General features: G+C 47.5%; 1 protein-coding gene across 2 annotated transcripts in view; it reads right to left on the minus strand.

Annotated features, from left to right (window-relative positions):
• The window catches only part of Tmem120b (transmembrane protein 120B), a 40,590-nt gene extending 26,034 nt beyond the window's left edge, over positions 1-14,556 (minus strand). Inside the window, exon 1 of one of the 2 annotated variants that reach the window (XR_015634151.1) lies at positions 14,347-14,495. Coding sequence is in view for 1 of the 2 variants with exons in the window: in NM_001271309.2 (NP_001258238.1) it covers positions 14,347-14,415 (69 nt within the window). In the remaining variant the exon portion in view is untranslated. 2 annotated transcript variants of the gene reach the window in all.
• Positions 14,557-23,505: the final 8,949 nt, after the last annotated feature.

Raw genomic sequence — 23,505 nt, forward strand, 5'->3', positions numbered from 1 at the left:
GGTATCAGGTGGAGAGATAAGACAATGCTGCGAATTCAGGCCCCTCTTCGGTGTGAATTAATATTTAATTTCACAAGTCAAACATAAAGACGTTATCCTTGTTAAAAATTAAAATGCCAGACGCGGCTGAGGTCGACTCCAAAGAGTCCCTTAATCCAGTGGTTCCCAACCCTTCCGAAGTCACACACATCAGATATCTTGCGCACCACACATCTACATTATGATTCATAACGGTAGCAAAATTACAATCATGAAGTAGCAATGGCAATAATTTTATGGCTGGGGTTCACCACAACATGAGGAGCTGTCATGAGGTCACGGCGTTAGGAAGGGTGGGAACCACAGCCATCAATCTCCTCTTTGGCCAGAAGCCACCGCTGTTGCCAGCCTCTCCCTTTTGCTTTTGAGGCAGGGTTGTGCTATGTAGCCCTGGCCAGCATCACTGCATACCTGGCCCAGGTTGGCCTTGAACACAAGCGGGGCTCCTCCTCTGCTTCCTAAGTGCAGGATGATAGCCATGTACTATGGCGCTCAGCCACAGACTTCATCTTCTAGCCATTCTGGTGTGTCTGAAAACAGCTACAGTGTACTCATACAAATAAAATAATTAAATCTTAAAATATGTATATATATACAAATTTTAAATTAAAAATACATAAATTATATCTATGTTACATAAAATATCAAAACTTATACAGACAAATGTTTTATACACACACATTATTTATTTATTTATTTATTTAATCTAGGGTCTCCAGGTTGGAGATGGCTCAGCAGTTAAGATCATTGACTGCTCTTCCAGAGCCCCTAAGTTCAAATCCCAGCAACCACATCAGGTGGCTCACAACCATCTGATGTCTTCTTCTGGTATATCTGAGGATAGCTACAGTGTACTCATATAAATAAATTAATCTTTAAAAAAAAAAAAAACGTACAGTCTCACTGTATAGCCCTATCTAGACTGGAACTCCCTATGGAGAAAACAACTGGCTTTCAACTCACAAAGATCCTCCTGCCTCTGCCATAGTGCTGGGATTAAAGGCATGTGCGCTACATTTGGCCTGGTGCTCCAGAACAGGCCTCTAGGACTTACTCATCTCCATTCCCTTCAGCCCCTCCCCTCCCACTATGTTTCTAAGTGCTAGACTGGAACCTGGGACATGGTTTATGTTAGACAGGCCTCTGCTGTTGTACTGCACTCATTCTGTATGACTGTAAACGTGTACACTTGAGTAGTATCTCCTTCCTCCTCCTTCCCTTTATCTGCCTGTTTCTATGTTCAAGAAACAAGTGTAGGGGTTGGGGATTTAGCTCAGTGGTAGAGCGCTTGCCTAGGAAGCGCAAGGCCCTGGGTTCAGTCCCCAGCTCCGAGAAAAAGAAAAAGGAAAAAGAAGAAAAAAAAAAAAAGAAAGAAACAAGTGTGTATATATATATAGTATATATGTATACACACACACACACACACACACACATAGAGGCATGCACACAAGGATGTGTGCACAGAGAGAAATAGATACTGTTGCAAAAAATAATTGTCCCTAAGAGTTTTAAGGCAATGTCTCATTATAATAGAACCCACAGAGATTCACTCGCCTCTGCCTCCCAAGTGCTGGGATTAAAGGCCTGAGCCACCGTAGTTGGCTAAATTATTTTAAAGGAAAAGAGAGAAGTGGGGACTTGGCTCCCTCCACCTCGATCTGAGTATCATTGCAATGGTGCCCAAGCAAAATGTGGCACAGGTGCCACCATACAGATTCTGAGAAAAGGTCACAGAGGCCCACACAGCTTCTACCTTATCCACTGGAACATTTGTTCTTAGAACAAAGAGTCCAACCACCTCCGAGGCCCTAATTACACCGAGAATCCAAAAGTCAGAATGGGCACTGACAAAAAGACAAGTTATTCCAGCCCGACACCTGCAAAAAAGAAAACTCCCTATGTTTCTGGCCTTGGCCACATTTGTCATTGAAGACTTCCAGCTGAAACCTTAGAGGTAAGGCACAGCCAGGCTTATTCACCAACTCTAAATTCCTATCTAAATTCCCAACACCCCCACATCCCATGGGCTTGAGGCAGTTACCACTAGCCTATTCAGTAACGCACAATTATGAGTCAAGAAATGGTGGCAATCAACTCTAATAACCGCGTTTGCAAAATGGAGTCTGAAGGGTCAGGGTTCAAAGGCCAACCATCTACACAGCAAGTTCAAGCCACATTTGGATAGAAGAGACCCCATCCAAAAAGGGAACCGGGGGGAGCGGTGCACACCTTTGATCCCAGCACTCAGGAGGCAAAGGCAGGTGGATCTCTGGGAATTTGAGGCTAGCCTGCTCTACACAGAATTTTGGGTTAGCTGGGGATAACTGAACCCTCATTCATGTCCCTGCCCAGAACCTACCTCAGTCACGAGGGGAAGGGGAGAAGAAGCCCCCTTGAATCTTATTTCACTTGAAGAACCTCTGTTAGAACAGCACAGCCTTCAAGCACTCCCCCACCACACAGCCTAACCTCTGGGGCACCCTGAAGCCACAGAGAAAGAATCCACATTTCTTCACCCTTCCACCTGTCATGCCTCTAAAGCCAACACCACATGGGTGACCAGACAAGTACCACTGCCAACTGGGATGTACCCTGGTCCCCCCTGGAGCCTTTAACAGCTTTTACTCAGTTGTTTTCTGAAGCAAAAATTCCTCATGCACTCTCACAGGTTGGAAGCTTAGCTGGGCATGTTCTCATCCTAGGGCAGCCTTCCTTTTACTCCAGTGCATCAAGGGAGGCCTCTCCTTAAGGGTTCTTATCTCCTCTCAGCAGCAGCCTTGGCTGCAGCATGGAGTTTCCTGGTACTCTTTTCCTCTTTAGCCCCACCTGCTGTTTTTCACTGTAGACCTGCATATGAATTAGTTATCAATACTCACCATGCCACAGAGTCAACGTGCTCCCCTGAAATTGCCTCAGCCAAAGAAATCAGTCTATTACTTTTTAATTTAGCATCAGGCAAGTCCTTAAGGCATGGGCAGAAGGTTGCCAGATTCTTTAATAACGTAGTACAGGAATGGCCTCTAGCCCAGTGGCTGAGGCTGTCCCCCTCCTTCTGTGACATTAGCCAAAATGCGGACAGTTTCACAGGATTCCCCTCACCATGGCAGAGAAGGCAGGAGGGAGTTCATGATGTCAAAGATGCACAAGCAGTTGCACATATCAATGAGGTAGAGGGGACTAGAGAGGAAACAGGGTGGTATGATAGTTTAAGGATCCCCATACCGCTAGGAAGTGACGCTATTAGCAGGAAGTGTGTATGGTGGTTTAAATAGGAACGCCCCCCAAAGACTCGTGTGTTTGAGTGCTTGGCCATTGGGAGTGGCACTGTTAGGAGGTGTGGCCTTACTGGAGGAAGTGTGTCACCGTGGGGGCGGGCTTTGAAGTCTCCTATGCTCAAGCCATGCCCAGTGTGGGACAGTCTCTTCCTGCTGCCTGTGGATCAAGATGTGGAGCTCTCAGCTCCTTCTCCAGCACCACGTCTGCCTGCATCCTGCCATGCTTCCTGCCATGACGATAATAGACGAAACTTCTGAGCTGTGAGCCAGGCCCCATTAAATGCCTTCCTTTATGAGAGTTTTCATAGCCATGGTGTCTCTTCCCAGCAATGGAGACCCAAACTAAGACAGGTGGGCATAACCTTCAAAGTCCCACCTCTAGTTACCCACTTTCGACCAGCCAGGCCCCAGCCCCTAAAGGCTTCACAGCCTCCAAGTGTTCAGAACCGACATATGGGCGACACCTCAATTTAAATGACAACAATGGCCATGACTTCCTCTCCTCCAAGCAACCCTGGCCTCCTCCAGGGGAGCCAGCTGGCCAGAGAGAGACCTTTGCTGGTTTTGTTGTCATTGTTCTCTGCTTTTTATCAGTGAGATAGGTTTCTACTAATGTAGATTTTCTTTAGAAACTAGTCTCTCCCTGCTTTCCACGTATGATTTCTCCCTTGGGATGGGATTGGTCCTGCTTTAGACCCAAGGGCATGTGGCCTAGGTCTAGCTAGAACTTCAGCGCCCCTCCCACCAGCCCAGCTGGCTGATACAAAGATGGGACTCCAGGACTAAGGAGAGTCAGTGTGGCGCTCAGGAGAGAACCGTTAGAACGGAGGGGTCTTGCTCCCACTAGCTTGGAAGGTAGTTAGGATAGAGAAGAACTGAGCTAGCAGGGCTGTCCTTCCAGTGTCTGCATCCCCAGGAGCAAACCTGACTGAGGAGAGGAAAGCTGAGAGGGAGGTGATGGCCGAGGCCTCTCCTGCGTCTGCTTCCCCTGAGAATGTGCCCTTGAATCTCCAACTGCGTAAGCAAACACACTCCTGCCCTGCGAGGCATTGCCAGTTCTATGTCTCCTCACCCCAAGGCAGGTGCCAGCGTCTGCTCTAAGTCCGCTCTAACGGGACAAGGAATGGAAGGGAAGATCTGGGCAGCATTTACCACATTAGGGAGGAAGAGAAGCCACAGGCCTTGGTCTAATGACCAGTCTCCTGCTCAGAGTGTAGTCCTCTAAAAAATGCCCCAAATAAGGACTTGAAAGCCAATTGGGGGTTGGGGATTTAGCTCAGTGGTACAGCGCTTGCCTAGGAAGCGCAAGGCCCTGGGTTCGGTCCCCAGCTCCGAAAAAAAAAAAGAACCAAAAAAAAAAAAAAAAAGAAAAAAGAAAGAAAGCCAATTGAGTGGTTCCTTCATCAGGCCAGTAGCTAGGGGGGACAACCAAACATGCTGACCCCTAGGCATCCAGTGGAATGGCTTTTCCACCGACCTCAGAAACCAAGCATTCCTTTTAAAAAAAAAAAAAAAAAAAAAAAAAAAAAAGCTTTACTAATGTGTAAAACTACACACTGACAAATATTCACATACCATACACATGCAAGCTCACAAAACTACCAGAACCCCTTTCATGGGTAGTAGTTCAGGGACACCTGTTAGTGTGTGTGTGTGTGTGTGTTTGTATGTGTGTGTGTGAAATGGGGTCATGCTTGTGGAGGTCAGAGGTCAATTTTATGGAGTCAGTTCTCTCCTTTCACCTTTATGTGGGCTCAACAGTTCAAACTCAGGTTGTCTAACACTGCACCTCCTAAGACATCTCCCTGGACCAGCCCAGGCAGCTACCAAGGTGTAATCCGGTTTCAGACATCCCAGCACCCAGTAAGAAAGACCCCTATGTTCTGTTGGCCGTGTCTCTTCTCCCCAGCCCCTGGCTCCCTCTCTCTTGCCTCTACAGAATGCGACTCTTCGTAGGGGATAAGGCTTAACTGGGAGAATGTTTGCCCAGCAAGCAAAAGGCCCTGGATCTCATCATCCCCCACAGCACTAAGTAAGATGTGGTGGCTGAATGAATGGGGCCATGACCGCTCCAAGGTATGGCTGAGAGGAAGGTTTTTACTGTTAAGTCTGAGGGAGAGCACAGCCAGAGGCATCTGGAAGAGTGCAGAGCGGGGAGAGACAGACAACAGTAGATTGAGCATGGCCAGCGGACTGAATGGGGCCATGATAGAGGGGGATGGGGGGAGCAGGAGAGGATATCGGGGTGCAAAGAAGAGAGAATGGGCTGAAGAGGAGACAGAGAGAGAGAGAGAGAGAGAGAGAGAGAGAGAGAGAGACAGAGAGAGAGAGAGAGAGAGAGAGAGAGAGAGAGCGTGCGAGCACGAGCGAGCATGCAAAGAGAGCGCTAGGCTGACTGGCAGGGTTCTACAGGAATGAGAAGCTGGGGGAAGGGAGCCCAGGAGCTGGAGTTTAGGGTGAGGGTGGGGTGAGGAGGAGAGCTGCCGTTGGCATGCTAATAGTCACCACAGTTTCCTTGGTGGCCCAACAGTGCTACACACCTCTAAGACAGTCTCAGGATTCCAGACGCAGAGGCCAGGGGATTAGAGATGCGAGATCATCCGGGTGTGGTGAGGTTTTGAGTAGATACTTAGTAATGGTTTGCTGGGCTGTGAAGTAAATCCCGACCCCACCCTGCCACTTCTTTTATTACTGGGGAATCACCCGGGACTTTGGCTGGCTTGGCAATTGCTAATGTAAACTAGGCTGGCCTGCCTCTGACTCCCAAGTGCTGGGATTAAAGGCTACCAGGTTCAGATTTTTCTTTCTTATAAATTTCTAACTTTTAAAGAAAAGGCCCCGGGCTGGAGAGATGGCTCAGCAGTTAAGAGCACTGACTGCTCTTCCAGATGTCCTGAGTTCAATTCCCAGCAACCCCATGGTGGCTCACAACCATCTGTAATGGGATCCGATGCCCTCTTCTGGTGTCTGAAGACAGCGACAGTGTACTCATAGACATAAAAATAAATAATATTTAAAAGAAAGAAAGAGAATGCCCAATGACTGAACTTCACCTTTATCTCTGACTTGAACGAGGAGTTAGGGGACATGGCGGCTCTCACCCCAAACTGGGAGCAAGCTCTTGGCAGACACAACCACGTGCTTCTTAAACCAGCTTATTAAACATGACTGACTCCCACATTGAGTTGCTACTTCTAAAAATAATCCAGAGTGTTGGGAGCAGTGTGCAGACAGCTGTGGCGAGGACTCTATGCTACGGCTCAGAGCAAGCCCGGGTCTCCAGTTGTCCAGTTCAAGAGTAATCCAGACATAATCAAAAGTGTGCAGCCGGTCGTAGACTACCGGAAGATGGAGGTTCCCAGAGGGAGTGAATAAGACAACCCTGCCGGCGAAGACTCAGAGACTGAGACACTTATTTGCCAAGAGCAGAAAACTACAGGGATTGAGAGACGGCTCTGAGCTCAAGAGCACTGGCTGCTCTTCCAGAGGATCTGGGTTTGATTCCCAGCACCTACATGATGCCTCGTAAGCATCTGTACCTCCATTTCCAAGAGATCCTATGCCCTCTTCTGATTTTGAAGAGCACCAGGCACACACACACTCATGCACACACACACACACACACACACACACACACACACACACACACACATTCACATACATGTCCTCTGACCTCCACATATGGACTGAGGCACACACACACACACACACACACACACACACACACACATTCACACACATGTCCTCTGACCTCTACACATGCACTGAGACACACGGGCAGGCACACACACACTCACACACACACACTCTCACACACACACACATGCCCTCTGACCTCCACACATGCACTGAGACACACGGGCAGGCACACACACACTCACACACGCACCCCCCTCTGACCTCCACAAGAACATTGTAGCACATGCCTCCCCCACTCCACAATAAATAAATTTAACAAAACAACACACATAACAGCAACAAAATGCAAGGGAAAAAATTGCATTCGGATTAAAAACAAAAACAAAAAGGGCGGTGTGGGTCAGGATGCCCCTAGCATCTTTCCATCCTGCCTAATTACCGCCTGCCACACAGAGAAGTCGAAAACAAGGGAAGCACCAATCCAGGCCACCTCTCTCATCCTCTGAGGCCTCGTGCTCTGCCCCAGTGGGAACATGAGCTTAATGACTCCAGGTCCCAGCAGATGTGAAACATCTGGCACCGCCTTCTGTACACATCAAGGCGGCCGGAATTCTAGAACAGGGAGTCAGACCTCCTCAACCCATGAATCTCACGGCACCTCTGGACCAGCTCTGGCTCAGAGGAATTGGGACACGGTGACAATCCAGCAGACAGCAACAGAGCCAGGGCCACCACCAGATTGTAGGCTGCCTTAAATCCATGCCACTTGCTGGAGGTCAACTTTTTGGGGGGAGTAGGGGAGGTTTTTTTTTTTTAATTGCATTTTTAAAATTTACATTTTAAATGTTATCCCATTTCCTAGTTCCCCCTCCAGAAACCCACTATCCCACCCTTACCCCTGCTTCTATGAGGGTGTTCGCTGGTAGTCAACTTCTTTCTTTTAAAGAATTATTATATATAAGTACACTGTAACTGTCTTCAGACACACCAGAAGAGGGCATCAGATCTCATTACAGATGGTTGTGAGCCACCATGTGGTTGCTGGGAATTGAACTCAGGACCTCTGGTACTCTTAACCACTAAGCCATCTCTCCAGCCCGGAGGTCAACTTTTAAGAGATTACTTTCATACAGCTTGTTGTCCGAGAGAGTATCTTCAAGTTGATGTTCTCTTGCTGACTGTCCCTAAGGAGGTCCTATCACCATGAAAACACAACTAAACATGACAGGTTCCCCTCCACCTCAAGGGTGCCATTCCCTTACCGGGAAATGTTCTGAGTCACGTGTCAAGGTTGACAGGTGATGTCTGCCATTGGACATGGAGTAGGACTCCATGCATGGGTGTTCAGCAAGGGGGGTGGGGTCAGATAATGATTAAGTGATTCCATTTTGCAATCAGACGAGCTGGGTTTAGATCCGTGCCCGCCACTTACAGGCTGAGTTACGTCATCGCTCCTGCCTCAGTATCCTCAGCTGAAAAGGACTAAAAACAGTGAGGTCTCTGCAGAATGGTTTCCTGCTGCTACCAAGGTAAGACAGCATCAAAAAGAATGACAGGTTACCCAGATCTGATGTTTCACTATTTCCCTGGATATTGTGAATTAGCCTTACTACAGGGAGGGCTGCCATGTTTGAGAATCTCAGATAAAGACAACTGCTATTATATGGCTTTAAGCCAAAGAAAGAAAGAAAGAAAGAAAGTCTTGTCCATCTTTCCACTGACCCCACTTGGAGGCTCCAGAGGCAGACAGACATATGACCAATATCTGGAATAATGACGTGAGACGAGCTGAGACCTACCTACCTACCCTTGACCCCAGTCAGAGCTCTCTCAGAAAGCTGGTTTTGAACTCATGATCCTCCTGCCTCAGCCTCCTAAGAGAGGAGACTAGAAATGTGTGCCACCAGAACTAGACTAGTCACCTTCATTGATCGAGCCAAGGAGGGGGTTGGGGGGGAGGCTAGTAATGAAATTGAAGAGAAAGAACACAGAGAAACACACAAACATAAACTGAGTGCCTGCATCCAACCTTGTTTAAAGTCATTTCGACTGAACTACCTAATTCAGGAGTCCATGTACTCCCTTTTTGCCCTAAAACCAGTAGACCTGGATTTGGTCACGAAAAGTTATAACTGAGTCTTAACCAGGCATAAGAAGGTTGAAAAGAGACTACGCAAGTTCAAAACTTTTCTTCTAGGGGGCCAGTGGGAAAAAGCACTTGGCGCCAAGCCCAGCCTCCTAAACTCAACCCCTGGAACCCACGCGGTAGAGAGAAGTGACTCCTGTAAGTCATCCTAACCTCCACACGTCCGCCATGGCACACAAGCCCTCTCACACACATAAATAAATGTAAAATAATAATAATAATAATAAAATACATTTTTCTTTAACGCTTCTTGAGCTAAGGAGCCTCAAAATACTTTAGGGCCTGCTGTGTCAGGAACACAAAAATCTAAGTCAAAGAACAGACCTGGGTTCAAATTCGATGATTTTCTTTTCCTCTTACACAGTCTCTCTATGTATCTGTCCCTAGCCCTAGCTGTCCTGGAACTTGCTAAGTAGACACAGGAGGCAGAGGCAGGTCCTCCTCTGCCTCCTGTGAGCTGAGATAAAAGGCGCGTATCACCATGCCCTGCCAACTTGATGATTGTCAACTTCCTCAGCTTTAGTCTCCTTACGGGAGGGGAGGGGGTGTTGCTTAGATATCCATGTGTCAATCAATCCGCTGTGTAACATTATGGCTACACAGTAACAGCACCTGGGTAACATCACCATCAGACTGGGTCAAGCTCAGAGTGCCAGCTTGCTACTGGCCAGATACTAGATATCCACCGAGCAAGGATCTGAGCCCAGGAATGCTGACACCCCGGCTGGTGCTCTTTCTACTTTACCTGCTTCTAAAGCGAGAGGTTCCCAGGGCAACCAGGGCTAACAAAAGAACTCTTCCACATGAATCTGCCTTGTGTGGTGGTTAAGAGTACACATTTGGCTGGACATAGTGGTGCACGCCTTTAACCCTTGCACTCAGGAAGCAGAGGCAAGAGATCTCTATGTGTTTGAGGCCAGCCTGGTCCTCCTAGATGGTTCTGGGACACCTAGGGCTACATAGAGAGACCATGCCAAGAAGAAAGGAAGGGAGGGAGGCAGAAAAACAGACTCCAGAGCAGCCCGATGACCTGAATTCGACCCTCAGGACTTTAAAGATCTTACAGCTGTCCTCTGACCTCTACACATGTGCTGTGGGATCCACACACGTACACACACACACACACACACAAATAAATGTGCATTTTTATAATTAAATGGTGGGGGGGAGGACATTTCAACCATTTATGGCGCTTGCTACTCTTACAGAGGACCCGAGCTCAGATCCCAGTATCCATGTGGGGCAGCTCACAACTTTGTTTCTAGGTTCACCCCCTCCTTTTTACTGTTTGTGGTGCACCCATTTTTTACAATGGGATACAGGACCTCAGTGATCCACAAAGCCAGGCACTGAGAAAGGCTGCTTTCCAGTGCTATGGAAGGTGGGGTCAGGTTTCCAGTGACGTAAGGCAGGAACTGATCATTAAACCCTCAGCCCCAGTGCCTGTAAAGTGACCTTCTGTGATCACCCCACAGGCCAAGGGGACAAGTACACGCTGATCTCCAACTGATGCCCCCTTCCAGTACTTAAATACCAAGTCCTCACGGAGACTCAGCTTCCCGCAGAGTCCAGCAACGCCCCCAGGAAATGTAAATCCCAGTCCGAAGAGAACAGATCTTCCTGAAGGCTCAGGGCATTACTCCTGCTCTCTGTAGGTGAAGGGGGATTCCAAAGACCTTTTAAATGTTCCAGGGTCTGAGACACAGGCTTCCTCTTTCTTCCATTCCAAAAAGGGAAGGTGACGTAAAATGTGGACACAACTCATCTCCCCAGAAATGAAGAAACCCAGCAAAGCTGAAACCCACTATCCCAGATTCTTAGGCAGCTGTAGAACTGGCTAATCAGGATTTCCTGATGACATAAAAAAAAAAAAAAAAAAAGTCCCTCCTATTGTTTAAAAAAAAAAGTCCCTTCTATTGTTAACTTTTCCAGTTGCAGTCAGACCCCCCACACACACACACACATTCACACACACTCACATCCACACACACTCATACACTCACTTATATACACTCAGAGAAACACAAAATCATACCACACACATTCACACACACAAAGTCACATACACACACCACACACACATTCATATACACACACTTAGGCATACACAGAGACACACAAACTTACATACACATAAACCACACACATTCACATACACACATACAGAGACACACAAACTCACATACACATACACCACACACATTCACATACACACATACAGAGACACACACACCACACACAAACTCACATACACATACTTGTGTACACATACATACCTACATCACACACATTCACACACAAATTCACATACACGCACATCTCATCACACACTTGTGCACACACAGACTCAGACACACACACACCACACACATACAAACTCATATACACCCCACACGCATTCACATACACACACACACACACACACACACACTCACACACACAGCTGTATCATCTCCTTGTTTCCCCACAAGAGTCTCAACAGAATCTCTGTCCAACATACACCCAGCATATACCCAGGACTTGGACACTTTCTTCCTAGAAGTTCAGAAGACTGTCTTCGACAGCACATGTACTAAAACAGAAGTCTCTTGTACGCAAGGACCGGCAGACTCCAGACATTTCCTGAATAATCTAGCACTAACTTTCAGCACGGAACAGCTGGTGATCCCAACTAGAACAATCGGTCCTGGTCCTTCGAAGCTTCAGTTTCCCCGTCTTAGAATAGAAATTGTGGATGGACCTCTTGGCCAGCGTGGGTGGCATATACCTTTGATCCTAGCACTTGGGAGGTGGAAGGAAGCTGATCTCTGTGAGTTTGAGTCCTGCATGGTTTGCGCAGCCAGACAGGCTACAGTGAAACACCGTCTCAAGAGCAAAATCGTTAGATGGTATAACTCCAATTCCAGGGAATCTAAAACCTTCTTCCTCTCCTGATCCCACAGGCACCCACACACAGAGACACATAAATAAAACTAACAAGAAGGGGTTGGGGATTTAGCTCAGTGGTAGAGTGCTTGCCTAGGAAGTGCAAGGCCCTGGGTTGGGTCCTCAGCTCCGGAAAAAAAGAACCAAAAAAAAAAAAACCTAACAAGAAAATAAACAAATGGGCAGGAGAAATGGCTTTGTGGTTACCGGCACTGGCTACACTTGCAAAGACCTGAGTTTGGATCCCAGAACCCATGTGTGCCTCACAACTGTCTATAATTCAAATTCCAGAGGATCTGATGACAGTCTCTTCCGGATCCCTCCAGCACCAGGCAGGAAGGTGGTGCACGGTGCACAGAGATGCATGCATGCAAAACACCCATATACATAAACAAAAACAATAAACCTCTAAATATATATTTATAAGTATATATTTACATATAAACATTACATATTAAATATATTATAAATGTTATATGTTATAAATATGCATTTATATGTAAATATACATAAATGAGTATATATGTATATGTGGGTATATGAATGTATGTATACATACACATATACACACATACACATATATATGTACATGTATATACATGTGTATATACATATACATATATACATATATATATGGAGAGAGAGATGGTAATTTTTGCTCCAGTCTATGATCTTGACCACCAGGAAGCCATTCACTAAAAGCCCTCAGACCCAGAAGTTAACCATCAAGCCTACACCAGTTGGGTCCCTCTTTCTCAAAGGAGGATCTAGTCTGTCCCAGCTGTCCTATCTCTAAGGGACCACCAGCTCGGAGACTTCACCATCTCCACTCACCAGGTCTGTCTATAGCCCTTCACCACCAAACGATGAGATGCAGATCAACCCATAACTCCCCTGCCCTGACCACCCCAGCACCTGACACACATCATGACATCTTCCTGTCCAAGCCGGATCATAACAAATCAAAGGACTCCTTTGCAACACCTGCCTGCCAAGACTTGCTACCTAATTGTCGATAATTGCATTAATGGCATAGTTCTGCAGTGGTAGGCTCCTCCTCCTCGGAGTTTAAAGTAAGCCCAAAGGAAGAAAACATGAGCAAAAGCGCCATGCAGGAAACCCTGTCTCCCACTCCCAACCCTAAGACCCACTCACTCACTGGCTCTGTGGCAGGACACAGCCTCACAACCCAGTGGGACAAATTGTTAGGCTGTGGCTGAGTCTTCTCCCTGTGGGCGGAACCAAAAGGATCCTCTGGGAACTGTGAGTGACCCAGGCCCTGGATCTAAAAGAGGAGGCACCAACCGACCTCAAAGGGATGCCAGCCCTGGGTACCTTAGTCTCTGCCCCTGCCTTCCTTCTCGGGCTCCCCAGCATCCCTCTGTAGAAAGACCCATCACAGACACCCCTTGACAACACCCTCCTCTAGACATTGCAGGAGGGCAGCCCGACTGAGACGCTATAGGGAAGAGGGTTATGACAATGTGTCCATTGACAGGAGGAGGGTGCAAACGATGTGAAACCACCCGGGGGCATGCGAGAGAGCCATGTGTTGTTCCTCTTGGCTGTCCCCAAGGTTTCCTGAGTCTCTAGTCCCCAGAGCTGAGGCCTCTCTGGACCCTCCTGATAGGACCTGGTGACGATGCTATTCTCTCCAGAGCCAGTTCTTATAGTCACCTTCGACCCACCTGGTGCAACCCTCTATCACTGGGTGAGGCAGCCAGCTGTCAGAACTGACAGATGCTTGCTCTCCTCAATGCCAAACTCGGCTCGCAGCAGCCTATAAGCAGAACCACATCAGGGCCCCCAAAGACAAGGGGGGTCCTTGATACTTAAGAACTGCCTAAGGGTCCCAGATAAAAGCAGCCAAGTGTAACTCTCAAACCGCAGTTGCAGGAGACGGCTGCCCCACCAGCAAGAGCGAGTAGTAGTTAAGGAGCCAACTGCAGCTGGAGAGTAGCAGGGTTGGGGGCGAAATCCCTGTGTCGGGGTTGCTCTGGTGTCCTTTGAGTGTCACTGTTTCCTCGTGAACACACCTGGAACTTGCCTCGGGGGCCAGAGACCAACTTTCTGCAGCGAAGGGTGAACATGGAGCAAAGAGCGAGTGAAAGGGTGCGAGAATGGGGGCGCCCCAAGAGACAGAGGAGCCAAAGCTCTGGGAGATAGGAAGGGGCCGTGCCAGGCCACCCACTAGCCCATCGGACGCACAGTTTGGGCCACCCTCTGGGTCCTATCGCCCCACCTCCGGTGCTGGGATGGTTAGATGGGGAAGGCACCGCACCTCAGGTAACAGAGTTGCGGGACCAGGTGGCCCGGTCCTACCTGCAGCTCCTGAAATTCTCCCTCCAGCTCATGCCACTCGCGCTCGCAACGCTCCAGCTGACCGGACATGGTGCAATGGTGCAAGGCGGCGGCGGCTCCCGCAGCGTGGCCCCGTCCGGCCACCAGCAGCCCACGCCCGCCCGCTCACTAGCCGCCTCCCGAGGCACCAGCTGTTCCTGCGCAGCCCGAGCCACGCGCGCACCTGACGTCACGGGCCCCGCCCCGGCGCCAGCCTCACCCCCTCGCCCGAGGGTGGGGCCCGCGCGTGCGCACGCGTTTCCCCGGCTCTGGCCGCGTGGAGGGCGCAACTCATCCGTCTCACTTGGATCTCTCGCTTCACTCCTCTTGTGTAGTATCCGTTTCTCTTCGGAGTGGGTGGAGGGTCTATCTGTAAGCTGCATTTACGGCTTCCGTTACTTAGATTGTCCTTGTGGGGGAGTGAGGTGGAAATGATTTGGGGGGAGGTAAAGGAAAATTCCTGTACTCCTTAACATTGTCTGACCTAGGCCAAAGCCGGTGCCCTGGAATGACAGATTTGACCGTGACCATGTAGTAAGGTCAAGGGCAGGATGGGAAAATGCAGACTTGGCTCTGTCCTCTCAGGCTGGCATTGATATTTATTGCAACCAATACAGCCTAGATCCCTGTCCTCTAAGACACTGGGTGACTCTTGACAGCTGCCGCTGTCAGTCAAAAGACCAAGCACCAAGTTTATGGAATACAGTTCCCTCCCTTTCCCTGCAAAGTCCGAAAAGACCTGCGCCAGCCTGGCTTTTCCAATCACACCTCCTATCATTCTGCCCTGAATCCAGCTCTTTGGCCATTGTTGTCATCCCGACTTGGCATTCTTCCCTCTGAATCATCATGCAGTGGTTTCTTGCTCATCCCTGGAACCTCATTCAAATGACACCTGCAGCTGGGTGTGATATTGCACACCAGCCTTGGCAACATAGTAAGACTTGTCTCAAAAAAAAAAAATAAAATAAAATAAAGTATCAAATGTTGCCTGGGGGCTGAAGGAAAAACTTCAATGGTTAGGTCTGCGTTCTACAGGTAGAGCTTGGGTGGCACATGGCTTTAATAGAAGAGGCGGGGGCAGATAGATCTCTGTGAGTTCGAGACCAGCCTGGTTGGTCTACGTAGTGAGTTCAGAGCCAGCTCCATGGTAAGACCCCGCAAAATTAATTAATTAAAATAAAAAAGACACCTGTATTAGTTTCATAGGACTGCAGTCGCTACAAGTGGGTGGCCCAGACAAAAGAAATGCATTTATCTCACAGTTCTACAGGCTACAAACCTGAAATCAAAGTGTCAGTAAAGCCTTGTGACTCCTGAGACCCTGGGTAGTCTCTTGCCTTGCTACCTAGCAGTCATGACAATGGCTGTCAACCCTCAGTGCTCTGTGCCCTTCAGTGGCATTACTCCAGGCTCTGACCAGTATTTACAGGGCCTCTCTGTGTGCCCTTTCTTATGAAGACACTGTTAAAGAAAGTGCCAGAGGGATTGGGGAAATGACTCAGCCTCAGTGGTTTAGAGCACTGGCTGCTCTTCCAGAGGTCTAGAGTTCAATTCCCAGCAACCACATGGTGGCTCACAACCATCTGTGATGGAATCTGACTCCCTCTTCTGGAGTGTCTGAAGACCGGACATAAACATGAAACGATACATTAAAAAAGAAAGAAAGTTCCCATAAAGAAGCTGTATCTTCAACAGTATCTTCCGCTAGTTGTTTAGAGGTTAGAATGTTGCAGGTCTGGTGCCTAATTACATACAATTCATCTTGGGCTGTGAGGGACCTAACATTCTGTGTAAAGCCTTTTGAAATGTATCGATAAAGCCTTAGTTTCTGCTAGCCAAAAGACTAAAAGTGTTGTGAGGTAACCCCCTCAGGCCCAGAACTAGGATGTCTCCATTTTGGTGTAGCTTAAATGATTTTTACAGTGTATTATCAAGTGTCTTGATTTTTTTTAAAGATTTGTTTATTTATTATATATAAGTACACTGTAGCTGTCTTCAGACACAACAGAAGAGGGCATAGGATCTCTTTACAGATGGTTGTGAGCCACCATATGGTTGCTGGGAATTGAACTCATGACCTCTGGAAGAGCAGTCGGGTGCTCTTAACCGCTGAGCCATCTCTCCAGCCCAAGTGTTTTGATTTAAGACTTTCTTTGTTCAGTTACTATAAAAATTTCATCAAACTATCACCACTTTGGAGCATGCACTTTGCGGTACTAAATCTCTGTTTCTGTACCATGGGCAATCATATTTAGCTCCAAAATAATATATGTCTTTTAAAAAATGTTATTATATGTATGAATGCTTTGCCTGTATACCTGCTCACAATGTGTATGTCTGACACTCAAGGAAACCAGAAGAGGGTGTAGGCTCCCCTGGAAACTGGAGCTGACTGTGAGCCCCTTCGTAAGTGCTGAGAATGAAGCCCAGGTATGACAAGAGCAGCAAGTGCCCCTAACTGCTAATCCACCTTTCCAGCCCAGAAGAAACTCTCTCTTTCCCCTTTGAAGTATGAGCTGTGTTTCAACATGGACAATACCTTACACTAATACAACCTCATTCACACAGTCATATTGTGAGGGGTGGAATATCTGCACATCAGAACATTGTCCTCTGTGTAGTAATGACTCTCCAGGAATAGCCACAAAACAGGCAGGGGAGAGTGGCTCAACAGTAAAGAGCACTGGCTGTTTCTTCCAGGGAACCTGGGTTCAAATTCCAGCATTTACATGGCGGCTCACAAACATCTATAAGTCCACTTCCAGGGGATCTGATGCCCTCTTCTGAATCCTCAGGCACCATGTGCCTGTGTATGTGGTGCATAAACAGGCAAGCACATACAAACATAAAATAAATTTTAAATTAAAAAAGTAAGTCAAGGGGGCTAAAGAGATGGCTCAGCGGTTAAGAGCACCCGACTACTCTTCCAGAGGTCCTGAGTTCAATTCCCAGCAACCACATGGTGGCTCACAACCATCTGTAAAGAGATCCGATGCCCTCTTCTGGTGTATCTGAAGACAGCTACAGTGTACTTATATATAATAAATGAATAAATCTTAAAAAAAAATTTAAAAAAAGTAAGTCAAAGCCAGGCCGTAATGACACATGCCTTAAATCTCAGCACTCAGGAGCCAGAGGCAGTGGATCTCTGTGAGTTGGAGGTCAGCCTGGTCTACAGAGTGAGTTTCAGGACAGCCAAGGCTACACAGAAAAAAAACCTGTCTCAAAAAACCAAGCCACACCTTGTCTCGATTACTTACAAACCATCTACTTTATTTTCCTCATGCAAGATGTCATTTTTCTGAAGTGTTTTGTTCTGGTTGCATATTATGTTTCTCTCCAGGGGTAAGTAATCTCTCCGAGACAGCAAAGAACTTGTCTCTGTCTTCATTGTCTTTAGATCCCAAGAGCTTAGAGAATAGCTGACTCTCAAAAACTATTCGCTGAATGCCTACAAGGAATGAATGATAGAATCATCTACTGCGGAAGCTCACAATGTTTGGGGTTCACAGATCAATCACTTTTAGAACTCAGGAAAAACTCACAGAAGTGCAAAGGCACAATTATTTTTAGGGAGTGAAAAGGGATTGAGACAGGGAGTCATGTAGCCCAGGCTAGACTCAAACTTGCATGACTTTGAACTCCTAATACTCCTGCCTCCACTTCCCACTGTTATTACAAGCATGTTCCAGTTTTTGTGTAGCTCTTTCATTTGGCCTGAAGTGATGCTTGTAAGGCATTTGCAGACCTCAGGAAGTTCCTGAAACTTACAAGATTCATAAGACACCACCCTTCCCAAATCAGTGTTATAGAATAGCAATGGCTGCTGGGAAGAGTAGATTTTCCATGCAGCCCAGCTGCCTTCCAGTCTTGCAAATGCTCCAGGGATGCATATGGGTCTTTACCTGGGTGGGGCTGGATCTTTCAGAGATACAGCTGCCTCTGAGTCATCTGTGCTCTCATAAGTAACCTCTCTCCCATACTCCCATGAACAGCCTCAATAAAGTCACTGCTCCACCAAGCTAGACTTGGGTGGAATCCTTTCTTTGGTCTGCATTGGTGCTCTAACTAGGTTGAGAAGAGGTTTGGCCATGTCTTTCAGGAAAACACACGCACGCACACACAGCATGATACTACAACTGGTCCCTAACTTGCAACTCAGTTTGCTCGTTTGTTTTTAGCATGGAACAGAGTTTATTTAGGACATGGGGAGGGAAGTTGAGGAGGGAGTAGAGATAAAGGCAGAGAGAGGGCAGGGGGAGAGAGTAGAGGCCAGCCAGGAACATGCGGGGCAAGGGGCGGGGGATGGGAAGGGAATGGGAGAGAAGGGACAGAGATAGTAGGAGAGTAAGAAAAAGGAGCTGGAGAGATGGCTCAGTGGTTAGAGCACTGACTGATCTTCTGGAGGTCCTGAGTTCAAATCCCAGCAACCACATGGTGGCTCACAACCATCTGTAATGAGATCTGGTGCCCTCTTCTGGTGTGTCTGAAAAGAGTGACAGTGTACTCACATACATAAAGTAAGTAAGTATTTTTTTTTTAAAAATTGAGAGGGGTTGGGGATTTAGCTCAGTGGTAGAGCGCTTGCCTAGGAAGCACAAGGCCCTGGGTTCGGTCCCCAGCTCCGAAAAAAAGAACCAAAAAAAAAAAAAATTGAGTGATCGGTTAGGCTGGAGAGTGAATTGTCTCAGATCTTACAAGCACTGATTGCTCTTCCAGAGTGCTGGGATTAAAGGCAACACCACCACCTCAGATGTATTTCAACTGTTACTTGACACCAGCAAATGAGTGTGCTCTATTCAACGTGCAAATCCATGACCCACTTAAGAGTCTGGGTTCTCACCCCTGCATCCTAACCTGATGTATCATCAGTAAATGAGAGGTCCCTAAGACTCAGGGGTGGGCTGTCAGCAAGTCCAGAAACCACTTCCTGCATTGCAAGTGGATATGAGTCCCTTCCTGGGGTGCTGGGGGAGGCACTCGAGGACATAAAGATATTTTTTCTTCAGATGATCTAATGATGAAAGTGAAAGTTTGAACAGGAAATTATTATGGTGGAAAACACCTGTAATTCCTGCATTGGAAAGGCCGAAACTGGGGGAGGGAGAGTCTCAAGTTTAAGACCCACCTGGGTGGGGTTGGGGATTTAGCTCAGTGGTAGAGCGCTTGTCTAGGAAGCACAAGGCCATGGGTTCGGTCCCCAGCTCCGAAAAAAAGAACCAAAAAAAAAAAAAAAAAAAAAAAAAAAAGACCCACCTGGGTATAGCATGAGACTTGCAGTCAGGTGGAGGGATAGATGGGTGGGGGGATGGATGGATGGATAGATGGATGGGCAGATGGCTCAGTGATTAGAAGTGCTTGCCAAGCAGGCGTAACATCCTGAGTTTAACCCTCAGAACCCACAAACTCACATAAAAGCCTGGAGTGCCCAGTATCCCACAGTCACCCCAGCATCCTTGGATGATGAGATGGTTTGCGGAGAAGGAATAGGCCAGATAGCCTAAAGCACTCACAGTGCAGGAACAGAATAAGGAAAGAACCTGCCTCAAAAGGAAGTGGAGGAGAACTGACCACGCACCCCCAAAGTCCTCACAGCCCTACATATGTGTTGTAAGCTCACACGTGCACACTAAATAAATTAAAAAAACAAGTAATTGGGGACTGGAAAGATGGCTCAGTGGTTAAAAGCACTAACTGTTCTTCCAGAGGTCCTGAGTTCAACCACATGGTGGCTCGAGACCTTCGCAAATGGGATCCGATGCCCTCTTCTGGTATGTCTGAAGACAGCTACTTACTCATATACATAAAATAAATACATAAAAATCTCTTTTTAAAACCCCAAGTAGGGGGGTTGGGGATTTTTTTTTTTTTTTTGGTTCTTTTTTTCGGAGCTGGGGACCTAACCCAGGGCCTTGCGCTTGCTAGGCAAGTGCTCTACCACTGAGCTAAATCCCCAACCCTGAAGTGGGGATTTTAATTTCAACCAAACTACTGAGTAATTTTGAGGAAAAAAAATCCGTAAGTTTATAAAATAGACCACTTATGTTATATTAAACTTACCTGATCTTTTTCAGGGTATATGAATGGTCAAATATTTTTTTAAAGATATATATTTATTTATTTTTTTGATTCTTTTTTTCGGAGCTGGGGACCGAACCCAGGGCCTTGTGGTTCTTAGGCAAGCGCTCTACCACTGAGCTAAATTCCCAACCATATATTTATTTTTTGTATGTGAGCACACTGTAGCTGTCTTCAGACACAAGACATCAGATCTAATTACAGCTGGTTGTGAGCCACCACGTGGTTGCTGGGAATTGAACTCAGGACCTCTGGAAGAGCAGTCAGTGCTCTTAACCGCTGAGCCATCTCGCCAGCCCCCGTCAAATATCTTTAATCAGTATTTTTGTTCTACTACTTTGTGGGGGAGGACATGGTATTTTGAGACAAGGACTTGGTATCTGTCCCAGGCCTGCCTCCCAACTCACAGAGGTCTGCTTGCCTCTGGATTCTGGAATAAAAGGCATGCACCATCACACTGGACTCAGACTATTCTTTATTGAACAGTTTCCCTAGCATGGGGTGTTTGGGATGGTTCTAGTTTGGCTGCTATAAATACCTATGCAAAATGACTTGGTGTCGTCTTTGGGACTATTTTGAGCAAGCAGATTTGTGGAAAGTGGACAAAGGAGGTGTTCCTGGAATTTTAACTTGACCTTGGACAGCCGTGCTTGCAGAAAGGCCACTGGACGTTTTTGCAATGTGAGCTCCTGGGTAAGTTTTATCACCTGGCTATGCGTAGCCGGAAGCACTATTTGGGAGCCTATGGGATGACGAGATTTTTAAGCCCCTCCTCGAGAGGGTTGAAACAGAACCTGCATTTTAACGAGATTCCCACTAGGGGGATTCAGGGTACACTAAAGTTAGAGAAGCTATGGATTTGTGGAGGGTATAGCAGGAGACTACCATAAATTCAAGGTCATCCTGGACTTCATAACTTTTTTCTTTTGGACAATACAATGAATTAACGTTACTTTGGTATGCGTCTGCATCTCAACGTTCTGTGGTCCTGAGCAAAATAGGGAACCTGGCAAGGAGGCCAGGCCCACCGATCTGAAAACACGGTAACACACAGTTCCTCCTGATCCCTGGACCTCCCGGTCCTCTGAGGAGCAGCAGCAACACTGAAACCTGAAGCCTGCAGGGTCAGGGCCTCGTGTTCCAGCTGTCGGGCTCCACAGCAGACCCGATGGGTGGCCCCGGTGATACAAGAGCCCTGTTGGGGGCCTTCAATGCGTCGATTTGGGGAAGAGGAAGCAACTCAGAACGGTGTCCGCTTAGGACTCTCTAAATGCCTCTTTAAGGGGAACCACCAAGGGCCGTGAGCATTGACTGGTCTGAACCGCCCTGTGACTGCTCTCTTCCCTTGGAGATCTGAGTTCGAAGCACAGAGGTTGATGGGGGCGGCAGTGAGGAGGACCCAGCACCGCCTTCCTAGGCTGTTTGTTAGCAAGTGATCAGATAATCCTGAGCTCAGTGAGGGAGGCCGGGTTCTTCCAACCTCATCTGATGGCTTCTTGCCACAGCTAAATGTTGGGTGGGCTACAAGAGAGTAGAGGAGGGGAAAGCAGCACCCCTTGATAAAGGTGGGGAGATGGGAAGCCCTGAACCTCACCCAACGGTGGATTTCAGAGTGGGAGGGTTTTACGTTTGAAGCTTTCCTTAAGGGTAGGAGTGGAGGAGTGGGGACCATGGGGCATCACTTAAGACTTAAGAAAGCAGGGTACAGGGGTACAGCCAAATCACCCCCACCACACACACCACACACACACACACACACACACACACAGCCAGCAGTAGTCCCAGGGCAACCACCTGAATCCTTTCTATCTGTTCTGAGGGCTGCTGCGGAGCTCTGGTGGGAGGGTGGGGCAGGCTTTGCGCTAGCAGCAAGTGATTGTGTGACGATCTGTCGACAGCTGTGTTAGCTTTGCCCACCCAGAGGAAACTGATTTCAACACATCTTCTCCATCCCAGAAGTTTAACCAGGCAGAACGTGGTTATACTCCACAGAGGATGTTACACAGCACAACTTTGGTGTTTCAAATGGACAAGACGTTAGTATCAGAATAGTCTCGGGGTGGTGTCTGAGTGGGGCTTCCTCTCCAGTACTTGAGGACTTCAGATGTATCTAGAAAACTGACTAGGGATTGGGGATTTAGCTCAGTGGTAGAGCACTTGCCTAGCAAGGGCAAGGCCCTGGGTTCGGTCCTCAACTCCGGAAAAAAAAAAAAACAAACAAACAAAAAAAAAAACTGACTACTGTGGAAATGAAGACTCAGGTTGGATTCAGGGGGGGATGCTTCTGCCTTGGCGACGGATTGCTGTAACTTTCCTTCTGGTGGCTCTGGCAGCTTTATGTTCCCTTTTGTCACCAAGGACCAAAGCTCCCAGAGGACAACTTTGATGCTGTGGGAAGTCTGTCACTTCACCGGCACTGCCGTGGCTCTTAGATCTACCACTCCATTTGAACTACTCATGCTGCTCTCCTTGACTCTTTTTACACATCTTACAGACGAGGGGTGCTTCTGGGTAGTTAGTTAGGCCCACCCATGTCCTATTATAAGGCTGTATGTTCGGTTTCCTCAAATGGTTCCTGGATACCCAGGGACCATCCAGGTCCATCTTGTAAGTGTCACGTCTTTGTTGCCCTCTAGAACACAGCTAACTGTGCCCTCGCCTGCTGCTTTCTGGCCTTCTTCCAGCTCTTCCAACAAATTTTGGAAAGTTTTGAGAGACTTTTACCCCTCAGCCTGTGGTGGCTGCCATCTTGCATCGATGTCTTTTTTTTTTTTTTTTTTTTTTCTTTTGGTTTTTCAAGACAAGAGTTTCCAAATGTAGTCCTGGATGTCCTGGAACTCACCCTGTAGACCAGGCTGGCCTCGAACTCACAGAGAGCCACCTGCCTCTGCCTCCTGAGTGCTGGGTGTAAAGGCGTTTGCTACTATGCCTGACCCCAAGACCCTTCGGGTTTGATTTTTGTCTCAGTTAATTCTATTAAGTAAATCTTTCTCTTTTTTTTCTTCCTTTAAAAGTAAAATCAGCCAAGTATAGTGACACTTTATATTTTTTATTTATTTTTGT

The sequence above is a fragment of the Rattus norvegicus genome, chromosome 12 (assembly GCF_021556685.1).
Source record: "Rattus norvegicus strain SHRSP/BbbUtx chromosome 12, alternate assembly SHRSP_T2T, whole genome shotgun sequence".
In the NCBI taxonomy this organism is placed as follows: Eukaryota; Metazoa; Chordata; class Mammalia; order Rodentia; family Muridae; genus Rattus; species Rattus norvegicus.